This window comes from Camarhynchus parvulus, chromosome 10, assembly GCF_901933205.1.
Source record: "Camarhynchus parvulus chromosome 10, STF_HiC, whole genome shotgun sequence".
Taxonomy (NCBI): Eukaryota; Metazoa; Chordata; class Aves; order Passeriformes; family Thraupidae; genus Camarhynchus; species Camarhynchus parvulus.
The window spans coordinates 12,238,200-12,261,599 of record NC_044580.1 but is presented as its reverse complement, the minus strand read 5'-3'; the positions used below and the strand labels follow the sequence as shown (position 1 = coordinate 12,261,599).

Sequence of the window (23,400 nt, the reverse complement as noted above, 5' to 3'; positions counted from 1 at the left end):
CTTCCCCTTCACGGACCTGAAGGGCAGAGGACACATCTACGGGTATTTTACACCAAAATGAATTTATTCGTGGGGCAGGAGTGCGGCCGCTGCCGCCCCAGCAGCCGCTGCCCGCTCGCCCTCCCGCCGCCGCGTTCGCCTCAGGTCACCCCTGCGGGCGGGGGTGCCGGGGGGCGGGCGCTGTCCCTTTAAATAGCATTCCGTGGTTCACGTCGCCGCCGTCGCCGTGTAATAATTACTCGCGGGCCGTGGCGCCGCCTCCCGCTCCCCGCGGCCTCCCTGCCTGGGCTCCGCCAATCAGCGCCCGCCCGCGTCACTCTGAGGGCAACGAAACACGGAGAAAGGGGAAAAAAAAGTTTGGTGAGGAGCGAGCGGGGCCGGCGGGCACGACGGGCCCGGCGCAGGTGAGGGAGCGCGGCGGGGCCGGGGCGGCCGGGCCGGGGCTGCGGCGGCGGCCCCGCACCGCGACGGGGCGGGGGGACGGCGGCCGCCCGCCCACCGGCCCCGGCGAGCGGCGGAGGGGCTGTGGGGAGGGTTCCCCGTTTTGCCCCCGACCCCCGCACGCAGCGGGCGAGGGGCTGCGGGGCGGCGGTGGGCGCGGGGCCCGTGGCTCTTTCTCTGCCTTTTTTGGTGGTTCCGTCCTTCTCTCCCCACCCCCGTTGGGCGGCTGCGTGCGCAGGAGCCATCCCGGGGCAGAGGTGTTTGTACTCGTGTCCTTGGGTGGAAGGGAGAGGCAGAGCCGGCCCTCCGCCAGCGCTGCGCCCGCCGGGCCCGGCCCCGCGCCCTCCGCACGCACCGCGGGGTTCCGGCTGCCCTGCCCGCCCCAGCGTTCCCCCAGCCCGGAGCGGGCCCCGCTGCCCCTCGGGTAAGCCCGGTGCCGTGGCTTTGGCTGCTCTGGGGACAGGGGTGCTCACAGGGAATCAACGTGCGCTTTGTGTTGTTCCGCTCTTCTAGTTAAACCAAGGGTTAATGCTTGCAAAGTCTGTTGTACTTTGGCGTTTTGCTTTATGAAAAGTTATTGTTGTTGTTTTGGTGTTCGCCTAGGGAGCCTGTGAGATTTAACCCAACATGTCTCCTAGGCTTTGCCAAAAGCCTGGAGTGATAGATAAAGGGTGTGAACATCCACTCGTGTTTCCACAGGATGTTAGGATTGGGTAACCTTAGAAAATAAAAAGGGCAGTTACTTTACTGCTAATAACAACAGCAGCAACAACGAAATACAGAAGCTTCCACCATATGTGCTGGTGTAATGTGGAGGCATTCACCAAACCCGGGTGGTTACTTCACCCCCTGCATGGATTGACTTCAAGTGCACCGTTGTGTTCTGAAGTCCATTCCCGGGTGTTTGTCCAGGCTTGTCCTATAATAGGTGTCATTGCATAAGAGGTACAGGGAGCAAAGAGCGTGCCGAGCTTCTTTCACTCTTCTAAGGTTCTGTGCTCGCATCTTAAGTGTGCCAAACTCAACACTGAAAAGAGAAGGGCACAGCTTGGTAAGCTGCCCTGTGAACTTCAGTGAAAGGAAAAAAAAAGAAATTATTCTCTTCTTCCTCCTACTTACAAGAAAATGTTTTTGTTTGTCTTGTGTCATCTTAAATAATTTTTTGCACAGAGTTTTTGCTAATCCTCTTCTGAACTGTGGATGATGGTAAGTCAACAATTGGGGAAGTAAATATGTCAATTCATTCCTTTGTCTCTTTCCTGTCTGTCCTGTAACTTTTACAGCTTTACTCTTTGAATTTTATCTGATTTGTTTTTGTAGTGCTGAAGTACCTGTTCTTTACTATCAACAAACTTTTAGAACAAGGGAACTGGCTCTTTTCTGATCTGTCTTGTATTTTTTTCAGGCCAAAATAAACATATAATGGGAGGATTTTTATTCCTTATGGTACTGAATGAGAAAGTCTGACATGTTAGTGGCATAATTCCTTGGGTTTATTTGCAGATAGAGAAGAAGATATTCTTCACTAGTGAGAAAATGGTCTCCTGTATATATTCCTAGAATACCTCTTAAAATGTTTGTCTTAAAAACATGTGAATCATGTTAAATTTATTTTAATGTGTTACTGTTTAACTTCTTGACTAATCATGAATTTATGGCAAAAATTAACAGAATTGTATGTGACATAGTATACTTACAGGAGTATGATTGAAGAATGTAAGTTTACATTTCAGCTTCTTGTTACTTCATGGTCTCAGATGGCACATTCAAAACCTTACACAAATAGCTTGAAAGAGATAGTGGCAAGTTATCAGAGGGAGAGTAACATTAACACAAACTACTGAAAAGTTGCTATGGTTACGGATAAAGGTAATCCCTGTTTCTGTGAAAGTGTGTCGTTTTGTAACAGCTATATTAATCAGTCTCATTTCTGAGAAAATTGGAAGTATACAAACTTCTGGCTCCATTTTCTTGGCAGTTATTTGCTCTGCACTCTTTTTTTAAATACTGAACGGGCTGTGACTAGTATTCAAGATACATCATTTGACCTACAAAGATTATTATAGATTACGTATAAACGCACTTGGACCATGCTGAATTCAATGGAAACTGTAGTATGCTTATTTTTGCTCCACCCAAGAGATACCTGATATCAAGGAAGTGTCTTTTAAAATGTCTAGATCCTTTTTCAAGGACTTTGGCTGAAGCAAGTGATGTGGCCCTCTGTTGCCAGAGACCTTGGCTGTGCAGCTGTACAAGATACAATTCTGTGTTCTGATTTAAAAAAAGAAAGAAAAAACACCTGCAATCAAATTACACAGCCCCCCAAAAAACTCCAACAACCACCCCAAAGCAAACCCATATGGCAGCCGCTGAGAAGTTGAGACCTGTTAGGAGTGTCGAGCTTTGTAGGCCAGGAGGCCACAGGGCAGGGACAAATGATTCTGTTAAGGGCTTTTTGCCTGTATAGAAAGAGTTGGGGTTTGACATGCTGGAACTTTAATAATATCTCAAGTCAGCTAAGCTTTGAGATAGCTGCTAAAAGAATCCAGTGGGATGTGTCTGTCTGGTGTGTCTGTGCTGCTGTCCAGACAGCTCAGCAGAGCTCTCTGTATTTACCACGTGCACCTCTTTGTTGTTTCCAGATCTGATTATTGCAGTGCAGTAGTACGTCTGGGATTGAAAACAGCAAGAGGAATCTCAGAAGTTCAAGATTACTGAAATCTCATCAGTCTGGTATGTTGTTCTCTTCAAACTCCTGGAATAGCAAGCAGAATTCTTTGTATGTGAGGGCCTCCTTAGTTACAGCTAAGGATAAATTTCCTGCTAGGTTTCTAGGACCTTGGCTTTTCATCAGCAATTTCATTCTCGGGAAGTAATGTGCTACTAAGAACCATGAACTGTGTATTGTTGGGCTTCTGTAGAAGATTGTTTTTGGTAGTGGTGTTTGAAGCAGGACAATGAACCCCAGCTCTGGGGACCTTCAGTCAACATACACTCTGAACTTGTTTTCATCTTGCTTACCCAGCTTGGAAATTCCGGGTACTTTTGCAGACTTTCAAAACTAAAACTAAATTCAGACTGGGAAGGAGCTACTGGTAGCAGACTTTGCAGACTGATGTATTGAAGAATGCATAACATGAAAAGGAATGTTTGTGTCTTCACATAGGGATTTTTTCCCATTGCCTTTATGTAGACATGGCACTCATGAAATAATGGGGTTTTTTAGGTTTGATAAAAAATTTATAATATTGTTTCAGAGTAATTTCTCAAATGCCAAAGTTCTGAAATTCCTATGCTAATGTACTTTTAAAATTAATATGAAATACAAAGCAAGTTTGGGAGCTATTGTTTTTAAATAGGGTTACAGCATCTGAGGGTGTGAAAGGGATGGGAAGTTAAATATTACTTTGAAAACTGTCTCTAGTAATAAGAAAAGCTAAAAGTCTGAACTATAATAATAAATAAAAAATACAGCACATGCTGTAGTGCAGACACCATTGACAGCCAGAGGGTAAAGTCCTTTTCACCAATGCCAGTTCAGTGTGTGTATGCAGCAGATCTGTTTCTTTGCTACTTATTAACATGTACAGAATCCAGGAGGTGTAATGGATTCAGGACTGAAAACCAGGTGCAGAATACTGAATAAAACTCTGGTGGTTCACACTGATCTGCTGGGACCTGGATTGAGTAACCGTCTCTTCATCTAATCCCTGAACAGCCATCACATGTGGGTTTTGATCACTGCTATTCTTGTCTCTGTTTGAACTGATGACTTACAGATGGAGGGCTCTGTTCCTGATCTCTTGAGCTGTCAAGTCTCCCAAACTTGCTGTCTTGTGTGTGTAAGATTACAGAACAAATGGCCTTTTAGCTGTTGCATGATTACTGTAGTCAAGTGAGAGTCAGGTGCTCTCCTACTGTCCAAGTGCAAAGTTGGGTGGCAACAAACTGATTTTTTTTTACACTGCTGTGAAAGCTTCCCTGCTTAGTGTTCTTGCAACTGCTATCTGCTGTTTTCCTTTTTTCTGCATTGTTACAAATATTGTAATAGTAGCAAAGGCTTAACTTCAGACTGGACCTTAAAATATGCTTGTGCTGTTTTTCCAGAATATATTTGTGTTTAGAGGGAAAATAGATGGCTTCTTGCAGAAACTGAGGCTGAAAATTAGGCTTTTTAATCCAGTTTTACTATTTCCTTCAGCATGGAATAATGACTTGAATAGCAATTTTTTAATGCATGGATTCCCAGCATTCAGATACAGATATGTTTACCTGTGAATTCTAGTCCAGTGACCTAAGGGTCAACCATTAATCTAGTTTGGATACTCCACAGATGATGTGGGGATCTTCACTTTTATGAGGATAGCAAATTACTCTTGGGGCTTTCTTATTAGGACAGTTATGGTGTGGGTGTGTTTGGGTTTTAAATGAGATGGGGTAAGAAAATCTGGGAGCTGAGTTTGCTTTGCCATCCCCCTTCTGCTCTGGGTAAGCCATGCTCTTGCTCATCAGAGGCTGGCCAAACTTCTGCCAGCTCAGAGACTCAAGGCAGGTGGAAGGGGCTGATTAGCACCAGAGCTGGTTTCAGGAGTTGGCCAGACTGGCTTGTGGGGGGAAGAGGTGGGGAGGAAAAGGGATGGAACATCTCCCCTGTAGTGATAAGAGCTGCTAGTTGCCTGTGTGACAGAAACATGAGCTGAAGTCTGGGATGTTTGATGATAAAAATTATTTTTCATTACCATTACAAGGTGGTGAGACTGCTGTGGTAGCAAACAGAGCTGGAGACTTTTGGAGTAGTATATTTGGTTTGGATTTTTTTCCCCTCTTCTTTTTAAAGTACCCCAACAACAATGTTGACTATAGGGTTGTCATGTCTTCTAGCACTTGGCAGTTTGGTTGATATCATTTTTGACTTGTGCAGCTGTTTCTATGGGCCTGAAGTTAATATGCTCTGAATTGAAGCTTTCCAAGGTTGGTTTCTGAGATACTTGAGGGACACTTCATTGGTCTGTTTTGTTTGTGTGAACTGTGTTCTTGGTTTTGATTGCTTAGATAAGGGTTGATCAAAAAAAGTGTCATGCACATATGAGTTATACTCAGGGGACCCCAGATCAGCTTCCAGCAGGGCACTGAATTCAGGTGCAAGAATTAAGGTCTGGTTCTTTCAGTTTATATTTTAAGTATTGTGTGTAAGTTATGTGAATATTGTTAATTCTGTTCTTGTAGTGTTTCATACATACCAACTTATAACCAATTGCTGCTTTTCAGTTGTACTTGGATTTGTGGCATGATAGGTTGCTTTAAAATAGGTAACACAAAATGTGCAATTTCATCATTTTAGCAGAAGTAAATGTCCTTCCTGAAGGTGTTTTTTATGCTCTCTCGGGTGTATCACAGCTCAAGGGAGCACTTAGCTGTAAATATTTTCCTGATGCTATGTAGTATTTGCAGTAAAGCAGTGTGCTGGACTGCCTTGGACTTCATTAATCTGTATTAGGGAAGTTCAAACTTCCCTGTTTTGTGGTAATGGTAGTGGGTGAATTAAGGGAAGGCAGGCAGTTCCAGCACTGGGAAAGGTGACAAGAACCAGAAACAAGTTTTTCCTCTCTGCCTTCGCACAGGACAAAAACAACCCCAATGTGCTTGTGCTGACAAGTGCTTTATCTTCCTCTGGCTTAGTATTTTTAGATATTTTACACTAAACACGTGAAAATATTTTATGTAAGGCAGCCTTGCTACCCAGATAAGTCTTGTGTAACTATGATACTTGTGGGTGCAGGAGCGAACGCTGACTGTGTTCTGGCTCTTCTCTGTGTTGCTTGTTAGGATGGGGCAAGGTTTGTCTCGAACTAGGTGTCCTATCTGCACTTGTGAAATATTTGTTAAGCCTTGTTTTGTTTTTACTCATCTTTTCACTGGATAATTGTGTTTGCACAAAGGAAAAAGGACCACTTTTAATCTAAAAACCTGTTTTGTGTAGTGCTGAGAGGAAGCTGTGCCGTGAGAAACTCTGCTGTCATAACGTGACCAGGATCTTGCAAATTTGTTCAGTCAAGTGAAGCCTGAATAAGCACAAAAAGTTTCTGGCAGAAGCCGTGGTACCTTGTGGGATGGAGACAGTCACTTCCTGCGGAGCTCCTGCTGACTCATGCTTTAAATGGGTGGAAGTCTTTGGAAGCGGCGACCCGATGTATTTTTAGCCGGGGTTACTAATTTATATCGTGTGCTCGGCCTCCCGGGGTAACTCCAGTCACCCTTAAAGCGCGGATGGGCTCCAAACCCACAGCTAATTTTATCCCAGAAGTGGAGCAGGCGGCAGTTGTGTAATTGCCGCGGGAGAAGCGTTCCCAGCCCGCTCGAGTGTTATCCTCTCTTCCAGCCCCGACCCCCCGTTCGGGAGCGAGGTGCCGGCAGGGGTGGGAGCCCCGCGGGGACCGGGGTCCGTCCCGGGCATCAGTCCCGGGATGCGCCCGCCCGCGGCTCGGGTTTGTCACGGCGGCAGCGGGCACGGTCCCTTTAAGAGCGCGCGCCCGGTGTGCCCGAGCCCGCCCAGCCTAACCTGCTAGTGAGGAAAAGTTCTTTACGTGACGGACAGGCCGTTCCGCCAATCAGCGGGCGCGGCCCGGCCGGCGGGGCGGGCCTCCGCCGCCTGGGCCAATAGAAGTGGGAGGGCGGGCCCCGTGCCCACGGTAGGTTGCGCCGAAGTGCAGCTCCAAGTGAAGTTAATCTGGGGTGAAGCGAACAGAAAATTGTGGAGATCGTGTTGGTAGGAATTTTGCCGTTCTAATCGCGTCGTGTGGCGTCGTTCCGCCCTCTGGGGCAGCGGAGTTCATGTGCGTGGGGCTTTCCTTCGTCGTTCCGCTCTCTAATGATGGCAGGATATTAACATTTATGCAGGGAAGCAGAACAAAAGGGCTCTTTAGACAGGAAATAAGGTGCTGAGAGACTCAAACTTGACCGAGTTTCTTTTGTCATCTCTCGGCTTGCACCGGGTGTTCTGGCGTGGAAGAATCGAGCGGTTCCACATTATCTTATGGAGAAATGTTAATTCTAAAATAGCGAGGATAATGCTGCTGTTTTGGAGTTACACAATGTTACAGGAAGAGAGCTCGATTTTAACTCTAACTTCCCTGATTCTGATGAGATTGGAGGTAACTAATTATGACAGCTGCTGTGGGATTATTCAGTGATAGCATTTGCTCCAAGTCATTTGTCTTAAATTGTCCTTTGTTGTATCACTGAAGGCTGCTGTGCTGTTGTCTGTGTGTTTGTTCTTGATGAGAAGAATGTCTCGCAGGTCTTTAGCATTTAGAACAAAGATATGTAAAAACTATGTAAAACATGGCAATTTTTTCCACAATTTTAATCAGTTTTGTGGGGTGTCTGGGTCTGTAAGAGCTCTGATTACAAACACAGGCAGGAAAAATGAAGTATTACTGCTCTGTGGTGCAGCTATTACCCTTCCAGCTAAGGGGGGAAAAAAGGGGGGGGAGGATTTTCTTTTTCCTTTGAAATTGGTCTGAATCTCTTTGGAAACCTGTATTGCCTAATGGTAGCAGGTGTTTTATTTGAGGGAAGATTATTTTCAGTTTCTGCACCAGTTATATCATATATGGTATTTTTAGTGCTACTTTGTGGATCTGAAAGGGCTTCAGGAACAGGAAAAGTAGGAATTGGCATGGGATAGGGTGAGAGGGAAGAGAGCAGGAAGTGGCAAGGCAGGAAACAGGGGGGGTTCTAATGAGAATGAAGACTTTCTTTTAATTGTCACCTTTTCTGTATTAGATGAGGCCACATACAGAACAAAGCTTTCAGATTGGGAAATCTATTTTCTTACTTCCCTGAATACTTCCTGTTTTTATAAAATCACTTGGGTTGATACACAGCTGCTTCTGGGAATTGGAAAGAAATACTCATGTCCCCAATACTTGTTGAGTCTAAGAAGTTTGATGGGTTTTGTATGATTAGTCATGGTGATAGAAGAATGGATGTGAAAAATTGAGCAACAGTCTTTCAAATGACCGTGGAAAGCAATTGCTTAGACCTTTACTGAATGTAAACAAGTGTTATTTTCAAAGTATACCTCATTCTTTCAGTTTTACATTGAGCCATTCTGTTTTCTCCCCAAATGTTTTTTTGTGTGTATATATATATATATATATATGTGTGTCTTGACACACTGGTGTCTTGTCATGGGCCAGTGGCTTATAGGTCTGAATTATTAATTTGTTCTTGCTGTCTTTATCTGTTTATGCCATTTTTAATTGTCCTGCATTGTATTTAAACCCTGAAAATACTGTTTTAGAATGGACAATGACTATATATGGTCTTTTAGCAGAGAGCTGAGGTAGGTTTCTTGTACTGGGTTTAAGACCCGGATACATAAGTGTTTAATACCTGGATATTAATTTTGTAACTTCCATGTGATGCTAGGCCTAAGACTAAGTGGCTGGATCAGATGTATGAGGTGAGGGCAAGAAGAATACTCATGTTAGCTAGAATTTCTCTAAACTGATGAGTATGTGTATTAGAATTGCTAAAACTAAAGCAAGCCAACTAAACTATTTGTGTGGAATTAAATGTTGCATTTAGCCAAAAACTGGTTTCATTTAGAACTAGATAAAAGCTGAATACATGAGGAACTTGGTTCCTGTTGCTTGATGACTGAGCAGTCATGTTTCTGCATCCCCTCTGGCCCCCAACTTAGGGAAGATGTATTATCTGGGACCAGTTTTGCTGATTTATTCAACACAGGAGTGAAATGCTCAACTCTCTCACCACATGTATACAGTTCTAATGCAGGCTGTTTGTAGAAAGCAAATCTGCCCTAAAGGATAAACACAGCACTTTGCTGGCACAGCTGTACAACTTCTGTATTCAGGCTACAGCAAATGTTTCTTGCCTGCATTCAAAGCCGTTGCTGGCAGGACCTGTGTTGTCCCCGCATGACGATTGGTTGTTCCAGCATTTCTTGTTCATAAAACCTTCTCCTGCACATGCTCCATCTGCACATCTTAAACACTGTGAATGTGTTGTGTGCTGTGGGATTTATGTGTCTGCTTCTGCTGCCAGGATGGAATATACATCTCTGATGTGAATAAGAGATTCTCAAAATCCACTGCAATGCTGTGTACAAAACACAGGACGAAATTTTATCTCCCCTCTTTGAGACAAAGGACATCTGTGCCCTACAGTCCCCCAGCTGCTGGTGGCACTGCCCAGTGTGAGGTGGGTGGCCCAGCATGAGCTGGGATGATGACTCCAATCTCTGTTCAGTGCTACTTGTGCAGGCTGTGTGCCTGCCATGGGCTGATCTCTGTAATCTCTGTAAAATATTCCCAAGCCTTATGGAAGGCTGCTGTCCACCCTGAAACCAGGAATGTGGGCTCTGGGTCCCCCCTGCCTATTGGGCCCTCTCTGCCACACATGTGGCCTCCTGTTTGCTCCCAGCAGAGTGGCTTCTGTGAGCACTGCAGGCACAGTCAGCTAGGCTGAACTCGTGGCTGGAGCCAGCCCAACTGGCTCTTATCCCCTTCTCTTCCTCCCCCTGTTTCCCAAGTGGTTTAGGGATCGTTTCTGCTAATTGCCCTGTGCCCAAGGCAGAAGGGAGGGGGGAAGAAGAATAATGTCATCCTAGAGCGTGTCAGTGATGCCCAAACAGGGCCACCTGCCCTCGCTTTTACTGGGAGGTTTGGCCTCTAACTGGTTTTCTTGCAGTTTCTAGGAAAGGGGTGAGCTGGGGAGGTGTGATCAGCACAGGGCTGCTGTTGCAGGGCAGATTGGTGCCCAGGACCAGCCCTCTCCTGCAGATACAAGGGCTCTTCAGGAGATAGTTGTGTGTCCTCCTCCTGTGGTGTGGAGCTTGCTCTGGGTGGGGCAGATCATCTGCCCAGTGATGTTTACACTGTAATAAGGTTTTGTGAAAATAAGCATTTAATTGCACATGACCTACAAAGGAGTAAAAATAGTTGGGATCTGTTCTTGGTTTAAACTCCATTTAATAGAGGCATGAAACATGTTTGGGATTTTTAAACCTCCTTTGGTGTTGTTTTTTTTTTACCTTTAGAAGTATCAGGAACATTAAGTCTTTCTTCCCTGTTCTTGTTGGATCTCTCAGATGTGTCATAAGCTTCTCAGCCCTTAATTGAAGGGGTGGGGTGATATATTTTTAACAGATCCCTTCGTCCAAGTGTGTTTATAGGGCTTTTGAGCTAAACAGAGATTAGTTAAAACAAAGCTTTGACATTGCAAAAACTGTTTCTCCTTGATCATGTTGGGGTTTTTTGCTCATTCTCCAATTGTTGAAAGAAACTGAGTTTTTTTCAATTAGAGAAGTAACTTTTTTGGCTAATAAATTATGCATTAAGAGATAAGTTGATCTAAATGGAGCAGAAGATGGATCAGGTTAGGATTTAAGTCAGTTTAAGACAGTATTTTGAGTATTACTTAGACAAATGAGCACACTCATTTGAGTATTTCCTAAAAATAGCTCCTTTCTAAGCAGCAGTTTTATTAAACCCACAGTTATTCCTTTAACTTAATGCCTCAGCAGTCTTGCAGGAGCTCAGACTGTCTCTGTGCTGAAGACCACCCCTGCTCAGCTGTTCTGCCCTGCCAGGATGTATTTGTGTCACAGGACTCTAACCTTCAGGATATGGTATTTGTCAGTCTGAAACGTAATAATCCTCTATCTGGAGAACTAAACTATAAACAGTGTGGCTGGCTTGGCAGGCCTGGCAGCCACCCCAGCAGTTTAGCTAGCCCAGGGTTTAAGACAGCACTGCACCAGTGTGTCCTGTAATGCTTGATGCTAATGCATCTTTATCTATGTGAAGAATTAGCGAGACAAATATAAACTTTTAATAGTCAAATTAGAATGGGAGCTTAAGAGAGGTATTTCTGAGATGGAAGTGAGGTGTTTTGGGCTCATTGAAACATTTTGCATTGCATGGGTTTTTTAAGCAAGGCCTGAAGTTTTCACTGTTGGTTTGAACAATGCAGGTATCTGGATGATTTTTGTGTGTGTGCTGTGGAGTATAATTGTGCTGATGAAAGCAAAATATTGCATGAGAAAGGCAGGTATTTTCCACTTAAGGTTTAAAATATGTTTGCAGCAAGAGAACCACTGATTCTTCAGGCAAAAATGTAGCATTCTGTACCTAAATTGGACCTATTAATGCATTGTATACAGAATGCTGTCTCTAATTTAGATTGCCAGGAGAAAACATTCAGAGAGTTGTTGATCGTGCTGGTTTCGAGGATGGGGTGGCAGGGAAGATATAAGACTGTAAAGAAGGATAAAATTGTTTCTCTACTACCCCCTGTATGAATTTTGTATGAATTCAACATGTTTTTCTAAAATCAGATACAATCAAGTCCTTAATTCAATGCAATGCTGTCATGTACCAGAATGTTTTCTGTGCAGTGGGGTGACCTTGCATTGGGATCTGCATCATTATCAAGGTAGGAGCAAAAGAAGTGGTTGTGAGTGTTAACTGAAAGGTTTGGAGAATGCTCTCCTTGCCCAGCTCCTTCAGAATCAGGTAAGATGCTTATCAGGCAGCTTTAGTTGCTGATACCAGAGAGTTTTCTAAGTGAATTTCACCAAACTTCTCATGTTGGGTTTATGGTATCCAAGTATCATGCTGGTATGACATGCTGTTGGATATTGGTGTCAAGTCCTTAAGTGATTTTGTAGGTATTAATTAGAATTAGTTATCACACAAATGTTGTCCTTCAGGTGAAAGGTGACAAGAAAAGTATTTATTGTTTTATGATACCAAAATATTTGATTACTAATGTGCAAAGAAAGAAGAAAATTGTGGCAACGTGGGAGGACTTTGATGAAATGCTTTTTAGGGCGAAGACTTCAGAATGGCTCAGTAGAATTGTTTTGAGTACCAACATATTTTCGTGGGGTTTGTTTAAAGTATCCTTGGAGAGGAGGAAGGCAGGATTAGTAACAATAGGTCAAGGTAAGTATATTACTATTAGTTACATAACAAACAAATTATCAGTTGTGTGTGACAAACCATGCAGGGGCTAAGACTAGTGTTGACATAAAGGAGTGTTTGATTTGTAGAATGGTCTGGCAGCTGGGCATGTCTTTATTGCCTTCTTAATAAGTCCAGTCAAACTTGGTGCTTTGAGTGCTTTTAAAAGTGATTTTAAACTTCTGTGCATAGCAGTGGAGTAATTGCTTTAATTTTTTTCTTCCAGTATAACAACAAAAAAAATCTCATTTCACACTCTGGTTGCTTGGTTGATTTTGTTGCCTTCCTGCATTTGCTTTTCTCTTACTTGGTGTCTTTGAAACTTTTGGCTCTTTCCTCTGGTCTCTTTCTGCAGGAATTAGCTTGTTATTCTGCAAAGTCATAATGTGACTGTGACCCATGGTCTTAAGTTTATACCTAGTCATTCTGTATATATATAAATCCCTGATTAGTTGCTACCTACTTATCCTTCTGTCTTCAACCTCAGATCCCACACTACACAATCAGAATGCTTGGAACATTAGTCTTGTCTGAGTAATACCTCTATCCTTACTGCAGCTCTGACACCTTAATTTCTCAGATTGTCAAGGCCTGAAATGAAGAATTTTTTGAAAATTTTTTGTATGGCCTGAAAGCTCAGCCTGGTGAACTTAAACAGGGTGGCATATGCAGTGTAAAATGTGCAGTGCGCTGTTCCTGGGTTTCCTTAAGCAGCATCAAGTTTTACAATGGGGCAGTTGATTTTTAAAATGCAGGTTTATGGGTTAAAATTAATGTGTTTTTTCATGTAAGGGATACAAATATTCTTCAACAGTTATGTGTGGGGATTTTTGCCCTCACAAAAGGGGTGTGAGACAGAAGGGATTTCTAGGAGGCAGTGTGAGGGCTCTGGGCTTCTCTCTGAGCTGTAGCGAGGACGCTGTTCTTGTGGAACCGGCGTAGCTGAACCTGCTGTGCCTGTGACTGCATCCTTAGGCCAGATTCAAGGGCCTTGTTCTTGCTGATAATCCTCCTGTTTCTGACCCAGTACCATAATAAAAAGGCAAATACTTTGTTCTTTTTTCCATTGTTTCCTGATAATAGCCCTGTTGGCCATAGTTTGTGAATGGAAGGGAATGAGCATCATGATAGAAAGCCACACGTTTTTGACAGTTGAAGCTCAATATCCTGTGAGCAGATTTTTTTCTCTCCCCATTCTTATCCATTCTGAAGTGTGACACTGGCTTTAATATGCCAAGCAAAATACTTGGTGATCTGGCCTGCGTTTTGCTTTGTTTGTGTACTTTTCCTTTATATTGTGAACTTTTCTTTCTCTTGGAAGTGCTGTTACTTTGCCATGTGTCAATCTGTTCTCTGGCAGAATACAATCACTATGGCAAGAGGATAAAAAGAGAAATCGGATCTACTTAAGGAGTTATTGTTCAAAATGCTTCTAAAAATGTAAATTTCTGTTTATGTGGCTTGAGGAAAAAAGGGAAATCCCAGGGCACTACTTAACAGCTTGGCCTTTTTGATTACAAGTCCCGCCTCTGAAGCCATTTATGGCTTTATTTTTCCATGTAGAATTGTAGAAAAAAACTCTGTACAAAGGTAACACAGTAATAAGTGGGGAGACAGTGGCACCCAGCCATGCTATTTTTAGGTGATTGTGTTCTTAACTTGCTGATCTAAGTGTTCTGGACAGTGAGTGGGGGAGACATTGTACTAGAAATGTGTGCTCACATAGCGGAATCTTGTCTGGAAACAGAATGAATAGCAGACTTGGTTATCAGGAGGGCAGTTCAGAGAGTTGTAACTGGAGTATTTTGTAGGTAAAAACGATGCCCTAGTGATTAAAGCACAGTGTTTGCAATGCAGACTCTTACTCGAGAGCTGTCAGCTCTGGCTTTCTCCTCAGTTGAGAAACTGAAATATGTGCAGTCTGTTCTGTATGGGCTTAGGGAAGAAGTGTAAAAAACTATTTTCTGTTCCATGATGGCAGTGGGGGAAGAAATTCCAGTTGTCCTCAATCAAGTTGCTTCCATTATTGTTTTAAGCTTTTCTTAAGCAGTGACCTCTCCATCTGAGCAAGTGGTGTACTTCTGGAAACCTTCAGAAAGGAGACTGTCTCATTGCAAATTTCTGATAATTCCCTAGCCCCTTATCTGTTAACTTGACACTTAGTTAAAGCTGACACAAGGCAACTCTCACTAATTCATGCTTTGACTCTCCTGGTATGTGGGCCTTTTTCCTTGTCTTAAGCTGTAAGTGAGGCTATGCCTTAGATTTTAGTTCTGCTACTGACTTGGTAGGTTCACCTTCCTCCTGCAGTGCACTGTTAACTTTGACTCCTCTGGCACAGGCCTACAACCATAAACCAGATACAAGAGCCAATCCAAGATTGTGAAGAATGAAGTCTTCAGGGTTGATCAGTTCCTGTCCCAGCAATGCTGTGACAGAGGTATCTAAAGCCCCAAATTACCTGTTTCATGAAACCATTGCATTAGTTGCATATGAATAGATCCTGAATGCATGTTTATAGGTTGCAGTTGGATGTTTACATGTTCCATTGTTTCAGCGAGTGTAAAGTGACAGCTGAGAGGAAACTAAGGAAAGATGCAAAACTTCAGAGTGTGACCAGTTGGTCTATTCCTATCTTCAGTGAAACTTGACAGTGTATTAAAGTGATGGATAAATACCAGTTGTCCAACATGGCAGCTGCTGATCACCTGTGAAGTATTTTCTTATGCTTTGCACAGGGTGATAAGTTTTAATATGTAGGCATTTATGTAGTACATGTAATTTGTTTGGCATCATGTAAGCTGGCTTCTCCAGTGATTGAAATAATAATTAAGGGATAAAAAAAGCAGCAAACAGCCCCCTTTTCCAGAATAGCATTGAGGTTAAAACAAAGTAATACCTTTGAGTCCCTTGACTAAATTTAAGTGTATTGAAAGAGATGAGGAATGCAGCTTTGCCACAGGGAACGCTGTACTTATACCTCTTCTGCCGAAAACTTGTCCTTACATACCCTCTTTCTTTGGTCAGGCTTTAGCTTTAGGTTGAGTTCCCCATCAAACCACAGTAAGGGTATTGTATAATTTTACACACTTAAATTAGATATAGTGCATAATTCTAAATAGAACTACACATCATGCATGATAATCACAGTGTTCTTGGAAGTTAAGCTGAATTCAAGATGCCCTAGCCAGAAATGATGACAGTTTTATTTATTAACACATAGGAACCCCGATATTAGAGCAGGAGCTTCCTTAGCATTAGGCCCACATAGAACTGTGGCATTATAAGCTAATTAAAATTCTACATAGTGCTGTTTATGAAAACAAATTATAATGTGTTTTGTGCTTACTGTCAGTTCTCGGCAACAGGTGCTTTGTTAACAAGAAGCTGTCTATTTCGGGAACTCGTGTTAAAGCGGCTTTTATCTCTTCTGGGTTTGATATGCTTAAAATAAGTGAAACTTATGCTGTATTGAGAGAAGATTACTTATTCACTGAAGCTCAAAAGAAGCGATTACTGCATCTATATCTATTCTTTCAGTAATTATGAGGGTAATCTTGTAAGTGTTTGAATCCTTCTTACAGATTATTTCTCATCAGTGCGTTAAGTCAAACCTGTTTTAAAATACAGCACCAAAGATAGTTTATGGAGTTGCTCTCCTGCATCCCTGTTGGCCTGGTATTCTAAAGGAATTTAGAGAATTCTAGAATCTCCTGATTCTAATTCTATACAACCTCTGATTTCTGAAATGGCCAGCGTCAATATCTGGTGCCAGAGAAAGCAGAATCTAACCCTGTCTGGTCTGTTTCAGAATAGCTTTCTTACCTTTTGTAGAGCATTTTAAAAGAAGGCATTTCTGTTATCTGACAGATTTCAAGTAAACCTTAAATTTATGGGTCTGTGAAGGGTAACTCAAGTATTTCTGCAGCACCTGAATGCCAGAATACAGGTATGAGATGGCATAAACTCCAGAGGAGAGAAAAGGGCTCCTCAAGCAATGTCTGTGACTTGTACAACTTGGCACCAGTTCAGCCGCACATGATGGAAACTGTGTGAGCTGACACAACCAGCTGCTGATGAGCAATTACTGACATGGTTTGGTTTTTCTAATGGGTGTAACGTCTGAATTTTTATTCCTCTTGAGCAGAAATGCCAGAGCAAGAACTCTAAAAGGGTGCTCTTTTGAAAGCAACTGCACATTCTGTCACAAGTGTAACATCTTGTAAGGTTTCTGCATCAGTCTTGTCTCAGAGACAGCCATGTTCCAGAAATGGGCCTGCTCAGCCTGCCTGCTTTAGATCTTGAGTGAGCTGGGGGGGCTAAACTGAGTAAGTACCACTTCATATCTGGGAGACAAGCCATTCTTCTCTGGCGTGTGCATGGACAGAGTGCTTTGGGTAGGACAGCATGAGCAGATGGGTGGCTGGCCAGTGTCTTCTGTGTTCCTCAGATATGCTGCTTGAACTTCTTCACTGTGCCTCCCCCAAGGATGCCAGATCAAAACCAACTTCCTGAAACACATAATATACTCTTTTCTCTTCACTTTTCTTTGTAACTCACTTCGAAATTGTCTTTACTATGTACTGAACAACTACAATTACTGTGTTGCTCTCAGTGCTTTTAATGTTTAACTAGTTATCTTTATTGAAGGTCCCTGTCATAGCTGTAAACAAGCATGTCTAGCTCCAAGGGTTATTTGCTGTTTTTCCTCTTGAATCCAAGAAGTGAGTTTTGTTGTGTATGTAAGTTTTGTTTTGTTGTTTTCACTTGCATTCAGGTTGACCTCTCCAAAAAGGCAGCTTTGTCAGCTTAGATTTTCTGATAGTCATCACTGGAGAGACAGAAACTTAGAACATGCTGGTGGTGCCTCTTTCTGAAAGCATTTCTGTGTTGCTCTGGACTGGAGTTTGCTGGATGAACTGGGGGTGGCCTACAAATGTGTTGTGCTACTGGGAAATAAGAGGCTTTTAAATTTTCTAAGTCAGAGGAAAAAATTGTTTATTTGAATCTCAGGAAGTTTGGATAATGTCATATGCAAGGGTCTAATTCTAGCAGTGCTGCAGTGTTAGTCTAGAACAGCTAGAAGTCCCAGTGTACAGGCTTAAATATACAAACAGTGATAATCCTTGGCATCCTGACTTGTGTTTTTGCTGCTTTTAACTCAAATTGAAATGCATGATAAATAGGAGTGTTGAAGGCTTTATACAGAGTGCTGCACTTAATTTTTTAGGTGTCTCAGAAGTTAGCAGATGCTCCATAAAGTAGTGGTCATTACTGCAAAAAACCTGGCATCACACCAGTAGCTCTGTGTGGCAACTTTCTGTAATTTCAATACAGATCCTTTTGTCTGTACTCTGCCTCTTTGAAATCCAAAATAGATAAAATATGCTTCTTCCTACTAGGTAATAAAATGTATCTCTTACATTGCTTGTTAATTGTTGGGGTTTTTTTAAGAATTAATCTTCAGTAGAGTAATGATGTTCATGGAATTGGCCCTTTCTTTGGTGTGTTGACTATACTAGAAAGTTTGGAAATTAAGTCTGAAAAATTTGCTTATACTTGTTTCTGTTTGTAGGCTTTAAGTGGCTACTCCAAGCAATGAGATGCTTTTTTATGAGGTGAATGAGAATCTGAGGTACCACTTTTACAGAAGTTAATCTTTGAGTCTGGTAATCCATGCTTTGCAAAGGTTAAGCGTGGTCACAAGTAGTAATTACAGTTTCAAAGTAACATCTATTAATAGTGTATGTAGACAAGCATGGAAAGCCGAGTCCTTATTATCAGTGATCTCCTTGATACCAGTATAGAATCTGTGCATCTTTGTTCTTGCTTAGCAAGAGTGGAGAGGTTGTAGTGAAATGTTCTCTTGTTCCTCGTGTAACCTTGAGTACAAGAGCAGTCAGCTGTACTTAGCAGCATACACGCTTTAACACTGGAGGCTTTGTCTGTACCAGGTGTTCCTGGGGTTATGATATTCTGGCTCAGATTAGTTACAAAAGTTGCTAATGTTCTGTCTCTTCCTAAGACCTGAACTGTCTCTTTTCTGTCCATCTGCGGCTTTCTCTCATGAGTGTGTCTTTTTTCCACTAGTGTGATTCTTTCACAGTCTTTCTGACATCTTAAATCTTAGATATCGCTTTCTTAAGAGTTCCAATTTTATTTATATTTTAGTTCTTGTATTGAAGGATTTAAGCTTGCTAACTAATAAAAATTGGAAGTGAAGAAAAGAGTTCTCTAACTGTTTACGCCTTTTTGTAAAGTTTCTGCTAGGAGTGTCTAGTATAAGTACTTGATTGTAGCCTAAATTAAGTCTGTGCATGAAACAAAAATAAAAAGCTGTTCAACAGGAATAGACAGGAACATAGTAGATATTAAACGACTTGTCAAGTGAGTTAAAAGAACATCTTATGTAAGTCTTTGGTCACTAGCATGAGTATTTTGTTTTTGTTATGAAGTCATATAACTTCTACTTCACATTGCAATTTAAAACTTTGAGCAGGAAGAAAACTGGAGGCTCAGTAGAATGAGTAGAAAGCTTTAAAATGTATGGATTCTCTTGGTGCTGAGGAAGTTGGAACTCCTGTGTTTTGAAAAATGCAGCAGCTGTGTGTTCTGCTGCTACAGGAACAAAGAGGTCGCTGCCCTTACAGATCTGCTTGCATAGCTGGTCCTTAACCATATTCACTTTTTTTAACTCAAAGCATTCTGATGAAACTGGGTCAGAGTGTAACTACACATGTAGCTGTGCTGGCAAATGTGAACCAGCTGCAGTGCTTTAGCAGGGGTGAGCTGTAAGATGAAATGACATGTCTGCCTGCAACCAGCAAGCTGGGCTGAGCTGTAATGACTGAGGCCCCTATTCAAATCTGCCAGTTCTTCTTGGCTCCATAGCAAGTTGCTGGGACATGATAATGCCTTAAAGCAGCTACAAATGACTGCTCGGTGAATGTAAATTGGAGCCTTTTGGGAGAAAGCAGTGGAGTAAAAAAACCCAGTACTGTTGTGTAGCTTGCTATTAATTTGTGATTCTAGTGCTTTATACCCTGAGTAGTGTCCTGCTGGAAGCAGGACACCTGAGCACCAAATTCCAGTATGAACTGGTAATCTCGATCACAGCCAGTGCTTTGGGAGCTTCTGCAGCAAGATTCAACAGAACTTTGTTCTTAGGCTTTTATTTGCCCTTTGTTTTGATAAGCCTGTAGAGAAATGCATTTCCTATTTATTGCCTTTTGTACCAGCCTGCCTTTTCATATGGTGGTACAGGTGGTATTGGGTGTCTGTGCCAGTACATGCTAAAAAGTGAAATGTATTTTTGTGTGCCCAACTTTGTGTCTTATTTGTGCTTGGAATGAAGCTTTGTATATTTAAGCAGCGCACATTACCACGTCTGCTGCTCCTTCTTTGCTTCATTAGCACAAAGAGAAAATGACCATTAGTGTTGTTGCTATTTCAGTCAGTGCTGAACTACTTCATTATAAAGGTGATTATGACAGAGGAGGGAATATTTTAATCACTTGTTAAAATTGGATTTATCATTTGAGGTGAGTGTCAGGTATAACTGTCAGTGTGCTGATTTTGACAGTGAAGAGTGGTTCACACTGTGTTCTGCTTTCTCTTTGAGAAGCAGTTTCGAACCTGGCATCAGAATGGTTCAAACTGTGTCTGCTGTGCTGCTGAGGCACAATGCTGTTTGGGTGGTCTCAGCATTAGCTTTTGGGAGGGATCCTTCCCATACCAGTCACAGATTTTAGGAGTATCTGCAGAACACAAAACTGTACCGCAGAATGTGAGGATCTGCTTGTTTTCCTTACCAGAACATCGAAGTATGAGGGTAACTGGTATTCAAGAGACCTTTTTCTTTGGGCAAGACAGATGAAGAGAAAGCTGGCTTCTGTGCCAGATTTTTTTTTTCTTGTCTAGAATGGGGGGGGGGCAGTGAAAGAGATTATTCTTAAACCTTGTGTGTTTAATCCTGCTAAATGCTCCTCTCTCTGATCTTACTGATTAACATTTGCAGCCTATAAAGCTGGGGTATCAGTTATTTGAAACTAGTGGCATATAAACATTTTAATTAAAAGGAAAATAAGAAAGAGGGGGTGGGGAGGAAGACCAGTATCACAGTGCCTGCTCTGTGGGGAAGAGATGTCCGCAAGTATTTTGTGGCTTGTTTTACAGAATATTGGAAGATGTGTCACTTTCTCCAGAGAACTTGAAGTCCAGAAGACTTTCTCTGCTTTAGTGTTTCTACAGCTTCAATTCTATGCATTTTGTAGGCATGTCCTTTCCATATTTTTTGCTTGGTACAGAGAGGAATTTACTCTGAGGATGTGATGGTGAGGGAGGAAAAGTAGGACCTGTAGCAGCAGCAGTAAGAGGGCATTATTAAATGAATGAAGTTGTGTACTGCAGCAGTAAACAGGAAGAGGTAGACTGTAAGCACCTTACTTGTAGGAAAAGGAGGACTTAGCCTGCAGAGGTGTGTGCTGCCATGCTTCTAGTGGCAATAAATATCTTTAAGAAAACAGAGGTAATTTCAGCTGAAGTTTAGCAATTTTTAGCTAATACAGAAAGAGGGTGTTTATTCCATAATCTTCAAGGAAGTAGATGTTCTGGGGTTGTGCTGAGATTGAAAGCTCTTGCACTTCCCTCTAGTCTGTTCCTTCTCATTAGGGCTTCTACAACTGGTTATACAACTATATTGTAAAGCAGAGCAGGGAATGTGCTTAAAATACTGTAAAGAGCTCTGTTGTTTTGGGTTTTTTCTTTAAGATAAATCAATTCTGCATTCAGAATAACCTTCAGAATTCATAGCATTACTCAATGAATGCTATGCAGGCACAGCTCTGGGGGAACAGGCAGAGCCCAGAGGCATTTCCAGGAGCTTGACAAGCTCCACGTTTGTTTTGTGACACCTCAAACCGAGAGGGACTTACATGTTGATCCCAAGACCTTGTTGTCATTTCAACTATGAAGCTGCTTCAAGTGTCATGCTGGAGCCAAGCTAGGGGAAGGCCATTTTTGAAATTATGGATCATGTATGCACTTGGGATTTATTTTACAGTAGGCTTGATGCTCAGCAAGGGCTTGCTGCCCCTAAAAAGGGTTGTCCTATTTTTAGCCATGTCACTTCCTGTGCAGTGTATGTCATTTCTTTGGAGTTGATCTTCTGTCAGATGAGCAAGCTCTCCAGTGCACCAGAACAAATATTTGTGCTGTTTGCATGAGATGGCTGAGCTGATGTGGCTGCAGGCAGGGACAGGGGGCAGCAATGGCCAGAGCTGTGGGAGTGTGCCTGCCCCTCTGACAGTGGTTTCAGCAGTGAGTGCCCACCTTCACTGCTGTATGGGATGTCTGGGCTTGGTGATACTGTGGATCTTCCTGTGTGAGCCATTACAGTTTTGAAACAAAAATCACCTGAATCTGAGCCAAGAACTGGGCTGATGGGAGGTCCCTTCCCTCCCCCAAACACATCTGCTCCGTGATCTCTCATTGCCCGTGTTTGCTGTGGTGGGGCCAGAGTCCGGCTGCTCTGCTGGTAGCAGTTTGCTTGGGGCCCAGAGTCCCCACACAGCCAGGCTCTGTCATCCATATGTACAGGAGAGGCATGGCTCGAGTGCAGGGGCAGAACTGCCAGTACTTGGGTCTCTTTCGTTCTCTTTTCAATGCCTGGTTTTGGCTAGTGGCTCTCTTAGCAGCTCTGCTGCTGAAACAGGCATTTCCACACGTGTCTGCAGCTAGACCCTCTCTCCTGCCCAAATAGCACACACGTGACAAATGAGCTCAGAAACCAATCTGTGTTGAAACTAATTGGCAGAAGGTGAAGTGGTTGATTTTTTAAAGTTGGATCATTTCCTTGTTTCATTTTGGTACGTGTGAGCACTGAAAGGGAGGGCAAAGCATGGGAGAGCTTATTATACTGGTTCGGCATTCTGTGGCTTTAGGGTTCAAGTAGATGAGTTCAACCATCCCAGGAGCTTAAAGGCTGCTGAAACATGTTGTCCCTCCTGGTCACATGTCCTTCCTTACATCAGTTCCAGACCCTCTCTTGTGTTGGACTTTCTACTTGTGTTTTTGCTTGTGAACTAACTGAGCTCACTGAACTGTCACAAAACTTTGTGTTGGTGATGGTCATTTCTTTTCCTGGTGGGTTTTTTTGGTAGCTCACAGCAGTAACTGTGTGGGTGAGGTGGATTGTACCCAATTGTCCCCTTCATATCCAACAAGCTGTTGTCTTGGTTCAAGTTCTCCTTTGGCTTCCTAACATTGCATCAGGTTGATCCTATCTCTTATTCATTGTATTTCTTAAATATTAGCAACCAATGAAAGATCTTCCGCTTCCTGTGGCCCTTATTAAAACTCTTCAGAAGAATCCCTGGCACTTCCCTTTGGAGATTGAAGTGTTCTGGAGCCTCATGCCAGTGGCTTGTGCTTTGACTGGTGACAGGATCCACTGGTTAATGAACTTGGGAACTGGCTTAGCTGGAACTCAGGCCAGCTTTTCTTGTTTTTCATCTGGCCATCTTTGGGCACCTTTCACAGTTTGTTTATTGAATTGGAGCAGAACTTTTTTTACATCCAAGTTAGAGATTGTTATTCCATGTTTGTTAGCACTTGATCCCTTCAGCAATATTGTGTTGGAGAATATTAGCAGTGGCTGGTGCAGTTACTGAGATCCTGTGTGCTGCTTGATCTAATATTGAACAGAAAGAAAATCATGGTACAATCTGGAAGTTAGTGTAGGGTTCTTTAATATGCTGCTGCCTAAAGTTAAAAGGATTAATGCTGCATTGTGACATTGAATCTCTATTAGCTCTTGAAATACTCAGTCGAAAGTGTTTTTAATTAGTCTTTCAATCTTAAACATTCTATGCCAAAAGTGACTTGCGTAAGGTTTCAGCTTTAAATTGGTTCTGGTTACCAAAGCAGAGCAAACTCATATTCATTTGCACTTCCCTGAAATGGC

The 23,400-nt window shown here is 42.6% G+C and overlaps 1 protein-coding gene across 3 annotated transcripts in view; it reads left to right on the top strand.

The window, feature by feature from the left end:
* The first annotated feature begins 280 nt into the window (after positions 1 to 280).
* Positions 281 to 23,400, top strand: part of ZFAND6 (zinc finger AN1-type containing 6) — a 36,405-nt gene continuing 13,285 nt past the window's right edge. Inside the window, exons 1-2 of one of the 3 annotated variants that reach the window (XM_030955165.1) lie at positions 281 to 404; positions 3,087 to 3,177. Coding sequence is in view for 1 of the 3 variants with exons in the window: in XM_030955164.1 (XP_030811024.1) it covers positions 7,276 to 7,277 (2 nt within the window). In the remaining 2 variants the exon portion in view is untranslated. Of the gene's footprint in view, positions 405 to 3,086; positions 3,178 to 7,060; positions 7,278 to 23,400 lie in introns of those variants that run through there. The other 2 variants (XM_030955166.1, XM_030955164.1) reach the window with 2 other exon arrangements.